The following is a 9,331-nucleotide window of genomic DNA, read 5'->3' as shown; positions in this document are numbered from 1 at the left end:
AGACACCTGCTTCCCTCTCAGCACTCAGAGCTTCTCAGGGTCCCTGGAGGCTGAGCCCAGCAGGGAAGAGGGCCGAGGGTTTGTCCAACTCACCTCCGGCTGGCTGGGGCTCTGGCTCCTATCCTGTTCACCATAGGGCTTGGGGGACACAGGGAGCTCCAGGCGGACACCTTCTTCTGACGGCTCGCTCTTTCCTTTGGCAGGAGGTGCTGCTGGGAGAGAGGAATGAAAGGGGAGAGGGCAGGTGAGATGCAGGTAGGCGGAATGGTGGCTGAGGAATGATCACCTCACATCAGCCAGGGAAAGGGTGAGTGCTCACTTTACTTCCACAGAGTGTCCTCTGCTGGCCAGTCCTGGCTGCCACATTCTAAACACACACACACACACACACACACGCACACGCACACGCACACGCACACGCACACACACACACACACACACACACACACGCTCACTCTGGCCCATGTCTCTGCAGGAAACCCTCATCCTCCTCATTATTGTCCAGGATCAAGCAGAAGAGGTAGGGTGTGTTGTGCAGACACTCTCTCCAAAACCTGCCCATGTTCAGGCAGAGAGCATTGCAGTAGCTCCGCCAACTGCGGCCAGGCCTCCACCTATGAGGCCCCCCCCACCAACGGCCCCTTAGCTCCAGGCTGCCCTCACTAGCAAGGCTCTGAGCACCATTCAGGTCAGCTATAATCCCTCCTTCCGGTTGGCCTTTCCCAGCTCCAGCTAACTCCAGCACTCCTGTCCTTCCCTTTCCTGTCCATCATGACTGAACTGACTGCCCACACCTTCTGAGTGCCCTGTTCAAGAGAGATGCCAGGTGAGGAAGGATGGAGGCTCATGGCTTGTGATGATGGCCACGAGTGTCACGTTATTTAGTGACAGCTCTGGCCTGTGCAGGGGATGGAAAGGGTCACAGATTGTCTGCTTCAAGAAAGAGCAACCCACGTTGCCTCAGGTGCCTCAGGTGATGAGGCAGGCTGGCATCAGGTCGGGACCAAATCCTTTTAATTAATTAGTTAATTGAGAGAGTGTCTCACTGTGCAGTCCAGGCTGGCCTAAAAATGCAGCAATCCCCCTGCCTCTGCCACCTGAAGGATGGGGTTACAAGCACATGCTGCCATGTCCAACTAAACGGGAACTTGTTTTGTTTCCATTATATGAGGCGGGGTTTTATGCAGCCCGGATTGCAATTCACTGGGTAGCCAAGTCTGACCTTTAAGCCCTGTTCCTTCTGCCTCCACCTTTGCTTTGCTGCAACTGTAGGCAGGTGCCAGGCCACCTGGCCTAGACACTCACAGCTTTTAGTAATCTGTTCTTTGTGGTTTGGGGGATGGCACCTAGACATTCTAGGCAAAGATGTTTTTAAATCCTTTTTTTTTTTCCTTAGTTAGCATACAAAGAAATAGATTTTACTCTGGCATTTCATACATCTCATTATGCTTTATTCTTCTCTTCGATCCTTCTAAGCACTTTCTACTAAGCTATAGCCCTTGGTTTCTGAAACGGTCTCATAGTGTAGCCCAGGCTGACCCTGAGCTGCAAAAGGCTAGGATTACAGGCATGAGCCATTGCACCTTTTCCCTTTTCTTTTTGCTAATCTGGTATCAACTCCAGTTCAGAGAACCCTTGTCACTGGTAGCTATAAGATTTCCCCATCAGCACGGGCAAAAAGAGTCCCATTTTCCTATCAGCCCAGGGAAAAGAGAACCTCCTCGTGCCTGGTGGTGGTGGCACACGCCTTTAATCCAGCACTTGGAAGGCAGAGGCAGAATCTCCCAGTTTGAGGCCAGCCTGGTCTACATAGGACAGTTGGGGCTACACAGAGAATCCTTGTCTCGAAAAACAGAAGAGGAAGAGGAGGAGGAAGAAGAGGAGGAGGAGGAGAAGGAAGAGGAGGAGGATAAAAGGACCCCCCTTGAGGACTCTGGTCCCACAGCCACATGACCCCGAGGAGCCGGTGTGAGGATGCTCAACTCCTGAAGGGCCCTCCCCTTGACAGTTATGCACACTAGTGCAGCCATCCATGCCTGTTGGCTCACATTGTGTGGGTCCCTGGCTTTGCAGGTACACTCTCTCATTTAGTCCCAGGAGGGATCCCCTTTTAAAGAGGGGAAAGCTGAGGCCAGGGAGGTCAAGAGGCTCAGTATCTCCCTAGGGCACCAGAATTCAAGATTCAGCAGGGCTGACCGCTGGTTCAATGACTGTGGTTACAGTCACCACTGGCAAAGACCTCGTGAAGTGTCCAAATTCACTCAGAGCTGCGCATCCTCACTCCTGTGTCCATCTAGAGCAACTTGGATACCCTCTTAGATGGCTACTGATATTCAAGTTTACGGCCAGTTTCCAGAAGCCCCAGGGCTTCACAACTGCCCTCCATTTTCTACCACATTCTCTGAAACTCTGTGCCCTCTGTGCCTCAGTCTTTGCTTCTGTGATTTGTGCCCGGAGAGAAAAAGGCTCTAGGGTGCGGGGTAAGGGTCCTTTGCCACCTCTGGGTGACTCTCAAGTCTGACAACCAGATGCACCTCTTGCTCTGGATGGGGGCCTCTGCACACTCCTGTTTCCCTTCCAGCTTACGCCTCAGCTCCTGGGCATGGGCACCAGGGACTCTCCATCTGCAGCTTAGTGAGGCCTGGGCTTCCTGGTGCTAAAGAGTTGTCATGCCACAGCCCTGGATCTTAAAAACTAACAGTTCGACCATGACAGCACCTGGAGCACTTTAAGGCTGAGGCTTACAGCCTGAGTGAGGCTCCATCAGAACCCAAAGCTCCCAGGGAGCCCTGTGGGCTGCAGGTGGACAGCCGCCAGTCTGCTGATCTCTAGCCCTAATTTCAGCTCAGTTCTGGGATGTGTAAGCTTGCTCAAGGAAAAATCTCCTAGGGTAGGCCACTCATGTTACCTGGAAAAGAAGTCGCCAATCCAAGCTGTTTGACCCCAAATGGAAAAGAGATCAGAGCTCCCGCCCTGAGCCACAAAGGGAAACTCTCTTTATCACTATGTCCTGAGTCCCCAAATGAACTTGGTGTCCGTTCTCTTCTGGCCAGGGCTGTCACTCTCTCTGTCCCTGGCAGGACCTTCTGGGCCCTGACTCCTGCACTAGATGACAGGGCAGGTTACCCTTTGTCCTGTCCCTGGCATTCCTAACCCCTCATTTCCCCAAGTAGTTATAGATATGGGTTCCAGGTAAATCATTTGTACGAAAGGTTCTGCCATGAAACCCACAACCACAGACTGAGACAGTGTCCCCAGCCTGCCTGACTCCTGTAACTCCTGATACATGCCCCAAGCATGAAGTAGCAGGCTAAGTTCTAGGTTCTACAAGGGGTGGGAGTTGGCCCCCACATCTCAGAATCACCCTGCCTGTGAGGTAGGAGAAAGTGGCCTTTTCCTATTTGGCTGCTGCTACCACGAACCAAATCCTCATCTACCCCTCGGCTTGTGTGCAGGATCCCTTCCCGGCCAGTGCTTTGATGTCCTACTTGTGATAGCGAAGGAGGCTGATATTTCCAAGAAGACAGCCTCTGCCTTGCACAACGCCATCCACACAGGACGTTTTCTATCCATGAAACAACAATGATAACAGGGATCGATGCTTCCTTGCAGCACATCTAAACTCGCTTCTGGTGTGACGGGTGAGGTGTGAGGTAGGAGTCTACCCACATTTTCCTCCGCTGGCCCAGTGGTTGCCAGTGCTGGCAGAGTCACACCCTCTGCGGCCAATGAATGCTGCTTTCCCTGCAACCTCACACCTGACGAAGGATGCCTGGGGTTGTTCCTAGACCTTCTATTCTGTTCCACTCACGTGGAGTGATACATCCATGTGCAGCTTTAGTTTTTGTAGCTTGATGAAAGAGTTCACTACACGAGGTCAGGCCCCCCTCCAACATTCCTCTTTGCAATGCATTCCATCCGAAACTCAAGATGGTGTAGGCTCGGATTCTAAAGCAGCTGTTATCAACCTGTAGGTTGAGACCCCTTTCACAGAGGTGGCAGATCAGATATTTACACTACAATTCATAACAGCAGCAAAATTACAGTTATGAAGTAGCAACGAAGTAATTTTAAGGTTGGGGTCACCGCAAAACATGAGGAACTGTCTTGAAGGGTTGCAGCGTTAGGAAGGCTGTGAGCCACTGCTCAAAAACAAACAACAAACAAACAAAAAACACCAGTGCGATTTTGGTTGAAAAGCACTTAAACCGAGAAACAGCTTTATTTCTGCTCGGCTCCTTCATGCAATGGCAGGGCTTTACGCCATAGTTCCTTGGGCTTTCTTACTCCATTGTCCATACAAGAACCCAGGGAGACGGAGATGAGAGTTTGACAGAGGAGTCCTTTCCTAGGCCAGGTACGGGAGGGGTACAGCAGAAGGGCTGGCGCAGCCCGTCCTGGGTTATGACTGACTTTGATGGACTCCAAGGCTGTGAAGCACTGAGGGCCAGGATTCAGTCCCTCTTTCCAATCAGAGCAAGCTTGCCAAAGCTAGTGTTTTCAAGCCACTCCCTATTTTCCTTTCTGCTTTAGCTAAGCCTCACCAAAGCTAATCTCTTCTGGGCTGTCTGGGGCTGGGCATCTTACACAAGCCTTCCTGAGTCTTCTTCCTTTTAACACATGTCATGCCTGAGGCTCCGAGAGGTCAAACAACTGGCCCCATGGTCACACAGCTTCCCAGTGGCAAAGCTGAGATTCCAAACTACAGAGGTTTGACTGCGCCAAGAGCCAGAACCTCCAGATCTAGAGCTTTGTAAACAGGACAGGGAGACCAACCTTGGCTTTCTCACCTGAGCTCAGGGTATACACTACCCCGCATGCCTGAGTAGATCTGTGCAGCGCCATCACTTTATAGTAAGAATAGGTCAGTGTGAACCACTGAGCCAGCCAGGCCCAGAATAGGAAGGGTTTGCAGAAGCTCTACAGTGTGAATCAACGCGCCTGAATAGGAAGGGTTTGCAGAAGCTCTACAGTGTGAATCAACACGCCTGGCCTCCGCCTCTCCCAGGCCCCGCCACCTTGCAACACACGGATGCCTTTGCAAACCTTATAACCTTTAAGGGAGGAAACCACTGGACACTGCCAAGGTTCGCTGAAGCAATGGTAACCGCTGTCTAGGTGGACAAAGGCTCCGTGTAAAAGGAGGAAGAGGAATGTAGCGATAGTGAGCGGAACCAGAGGCGTCTCTGAAGCAGCGGGATGCGTGCAGAGCTATCAAGAGGCCCTGTGAGCCTGACCCCTGTGAGCCTGACCCCTGCAGCCAATGAGCTGAGATCAGATGAAACTGTGCAGGATGCAGGAGGCAGAGGGGGCTCTAGAGCCATTTGGGTGTATCTCTGCTTGTGTATTTGTCTGCTTGGGACAGGGTTTCTCTATGTAGCACAGACTGGCCTTGAACTTATGACTCCCGAGTGTTGGGACTATAGACATGCACCACCATGCCAAGTAGGGTGCGTCTGTTATCACCTCCATCGTTGTCCCTAGCTCACTCCCATCATCTAGAAGAAGGGTGTGCTAGGCTCGGTGACTGGCTTTCTAAGCAGAACAAAGCAAGAAGTGAGATCTCCCTCACAAAAGGCAGTAGAAACTGTGTGCATACACCCTCGCTGACACCTGCCTGTCCCCAAGGCGTCTGATTCTCCCTGGGGTACTCCTGACAGGCTGACCTAAGTATGTGGGATGAGGATGCTTGCTCTGAGAACCCTGGTGCTTGGAGAAGCAGCCTCAAGGCTGCACACCTCCCATGAGCTGGCCTGCCAGGCCTGGGCCCCACTTTCCCTCCCTCTCTCTTATTTGCCTACCCCAGTCACCCTCCTCATGATGGGAAGGAAGTGACACTTCCTTTCATGAAAACTCACTGACTGGGAACACTACGTCAATTACAACAATAATGGCAACAGCAACCTCAATAACAACCGGCAGACACGGCCCCACCCCCTTGCCTGAGGTTGTTGGCTTAAGTTTCTCTTAGCTCAAGCTGGAGAGGAAACAAAGACAGCCTTTGAAGCGGTCAGTCCACTCTGTGGCCCAGAAGCCTGCTGCCTGGCATTCTCCTCTTTGGGTTTGCTCCAGTAGGCAGTTTGGGGAGGGGTGGTCCTGCCAAGAGCCAGCCTTGAAGACAGCTGGACAGGAGTCTGGGGCACAGAACAGCCTTCCTACCCTTGCACCTCTGCCAAGGCAGGGAGAGGTGAGCTGTGAGTGGCTAGAGACCAGATGAGAGCCCGAAGAGGTACATGAAGGCAGAGAGGGGTGTAGGGACAACGGGCCATCTTGAGATTCCAGGCTCCCACTGCTCCCCAGCCCTGGAATCTCCTAAGAGAACCTTCTCCAGGAAGGACTGAGTTCCCATGGCCTCACCCCTCTGTCCATATGTTTGGCAAAGATAGAGCCCTATATAAGGATCGTTTCCGGTTTTCCCACCCTACCTATGCAGAAACAAGCCTCGGAGGGTGACTCAACAGTAGGTAGAACCCTACACCGGGTACTTCCCTCCATCACCGCTTTTCCATTCTCCTCCCACTCTCCTCACCCTAGCCTGCTCCAAGAGAGAATGTGGACCATTGTGGGCAGCTTTCCATCTAGGACAACAGAAGGCCACCAGGAAAGGAGAGAAAGACAAGGAGTCTTAGAAGCTTGGCCCTCACTCACTGTCTGACCTGAGCCGGTCACTATGACTCAGTTTCTCTGACTGTAATAAAGGATGGGGGAGGGGGAATACAGAATCCTAAGGTCCATCTTGCCTCTGTCATTTCAAATTCTATGCCAAGCAGTCAGTTTGGACTCTGTAACTGCTGTGGAGACCAGACCCTGGAGCTAACATCTCCCACCCTCCCCTGCTCTAGCATCCTCTTTTGGCTCTGAGACCCTCAGATGTGCACTGATTGCCAGCAGTGCCCGCGGGGTGGGTGAAGGGGCACCTACTACCCTCCGTTGGCTGCTGCGACCCCTTCTCTGAAATGCAAGGCTCTGCAAACAAGGCGCCGCAGGTCAGAGGATCACGACTCAGGGTGAATTCGAGCCCTTCCTGGCCCGGGCTGTGGGGTGTGACCCCAGCGAGGAGGCAACGGCTGGGCAGTGTGGAGGGTCACGCTGAAGGAAAGCAGCCTGTGCTCCTGCCCTCTTTTCACTAATCAGAGAGAGAGAGAGAGAGAGAGAGAGAGAGAGAAGAGGAGGGGAGAGAAGGAGCTGCGGACCCGAAGCCATCAAACCATCGGCACGTCCCTCAGCAGAAAGAGGAACCGTTGATTCTTCAAAGCGCATTGAGCAAGTTCTTCAAAACCCGCGCAGTCACTTTCAGGAATCGCGGCCGCAGTGGGAAGCGCCGCGCGCGGCCAGGCGCCTCGGGTTCTGAGAAGCGCTGGGCTGGCACGGGGCAGGGAGGGGCCCGCGGCCGAGAAGCTGCTGCTGACAGCTGTCACAACAAATGGGCCCAGAGCAGCTCGAGATTGAAACCGCAGCAGGAAGTGTGGGCGGCTCAGTGAATTTCAGTCCAGAGCCGGAGAGGAGAGTTTCGAGATAAACGCCTGGGAAGCCCCTGGCCGCCCCGACTTTCCACGAGAGGAGAGCACGCTGACAGCCGGGTTGCCCCGCGGGCCGCGATCGCCCCGGGACCCCAGCCCCACGACCTCGGCGCCGCCCGCGAGCCGCTTACCCATGGCCCGGCGAGATCCCGCGTCACCGACCGGAGACCCGCCACGCGCGCAGCCGCCCCGACCCAGCGCTCTCGGCGCGACTGACTCGCGGCGCCGCTCGACTGCCGCCTCCCCGTTGACCCGCCCCTGGACCCGCCCTGCTGCGCTCTGGGCTCCCATTAGATAATCCTATTTTCGAGGGCGGGGATGACCCCGCCCCTTGCGCCCGAGGAAGTCTGGGAATGGTAGTTTGCTCCCCTTAACAGTGTGGTGCTGCTTCAGGACACTTAAGAATCACTGCCGCCCCTGTGTCTGTTGATTTCCCTAGAGGCCAAATTAGAGTCTTAGACAGCTGCCCGCTCTCTGCAGCGTGCCAAAGACTGGGTGGGGTTAAACAAAGTGCTCTGGCTTTGACTTCAAGTGGTTGGTCTTGGCCGGTGCCATCCTATCCAGCTTCACATACAGAGGTGAGTACTGTCAGCCTACCCGGGGCCAATCTAGAAAGTCTGTGGCCCAGGCCTAATGCCCCAGGCCTGCCCGTAGTCCCCATGTCCACGTATGTCAAGTAGACTGACAGCCACAAGCTGAACCGTGCAAAGAGGAAGTGAGGGAGTTGAGGATGAGGTGAGTGGGGACAAGAGGAGGCAAGGCAGTCATCTGGGCTTGTGTGGGTTGTAGAAGATGAAGCCCAAACAAGGTTTAAAAGCAGGAAGCTTCGGCACCTGCAAAGCTTGGACCTGAACTCTGTTCCTGGTATGTAGCTGGCATCCCCAGCATCAAAATCTGTTGATCAGTACTTAGCTCTGTGCATTTCACATCATCACTGCCCTCCTTTTTCCGAATGAAACAGGGCTAGGGCATTCACTACCTCATATAACTGGTAAATGGTGGGGCTAGGGCTGAACGTAGGCACAGAGGAGGAGGACTCCGTGGGCACACACCGCTTCCCCTGACATTTCATGCTCCGTTTAGTGCTCCTGTTGACAATGAACAAACTGAGGGAGCTGCATTTGGTGACTATGGCCCTCTGGGCCTTATCCATGGGCTCTGCAACCGCAGATCCGCATGCTCAGCCCGGAGCAGGTAACTCTGGTGGGATAATTGTAACAGCCGGTGCTTGCGGTTAATAAATATTGTTGTCAATATTTATTAACCGCTCAGAATAATCACCAGAGTAAGGATTGCAACACTGCCTCCCACATCCAAGATTACAGGCCACACTCCACCCCAGGAGATCTGAGACTCTGACAGAGACGTTATCTACCGATGGATACCACCCAGAAACGTCACAGGCTTCTCCTTCCACATTACCCGTTTGGTAAGGAGTGACTGGGCTGGCCGCAGTGCCAGGCCAGCGAGAGGTCCGCATGCTGCCTCCAGTGTCACAGTACAGAGCACCCACCACCTCCCGGATAGGATGCTTCGTCAGTCAGGCACTCACTACCTTACAAAGCTAATCGTAGAACTGGATAGGAGGAGCCTGTCATCTAGGCGGGGCTGTTTGTGCAAGGCCTCAGCAAGTCAACACCTGTCTGGAGCAACCTGAGAACAATACGATCCAAATTTAATTGTCTCCCGAGGCAACTGTTTGCAACAGAAAGTAATTTACAACAGCTAATAAACGCTGCTGAGGAATGATACCTCCACTTGCCTTCCTAAAAGCACAAACACTCACGTTGCTCAAGCTTCTGTTTTACACA

The 9,331-nt window shown here is 53.5% G+C and overlaps 1 protein-coding gene across 3 annotated transcripts in view; it reads right to left on the bottom strand.

The window, feature by feature from the left end:
* Positions 1 to 7,742, bottom strand: part of Arid5a (AT-rich interaction domain 5A) — a 15,078-nt gene extending 7,336 nt beyond the window's left edge. The window contains exons 1-2 of one of the 3 annotated variants that reach the window (XM_055606721.1): positions 7,652 to 7,742; positions 94 to 212 (exon numbers count right to left, since the gene is read on the bottom strand). In XM_055606721.1, coding sequence (XP_055462696.1) covers positions 94 to 212; positions 7,652 to 7,655 — 123 coding nt within the window. In that variant the 5' untranslated portion in view covers positions 7,656 to 7,742. Of the gene's footprint in view, positions 1 to 93; positions 213 to 7,651 lie in introns of those variants that run through there. The other 2 variants (XM_055606726.1, XM_055606730.1) reach the window with 2 other exon arrangements.
* Positions 7,743 to 9,331: the final 1,589 nt, after the last annotated feature.

Source organism: Psammomys obesus, unplaced genomic scaffold (genome assembly GCF_907164565.1).
Source record: "Psammomys obesus unplaced genomic scaffold, mPsaObe1.curated_primary_1811, whole genome shotgun sequence".
Classification (NCBI taxonomy): Eukaryota; Metazoa; Chordata; class Mammalia; order Rodentia; family Muridae; genus Psammomys; species Psammomys obesus.
This window is presented reverse-complemented; position numbering and strand designations above follow the sequence as displayed.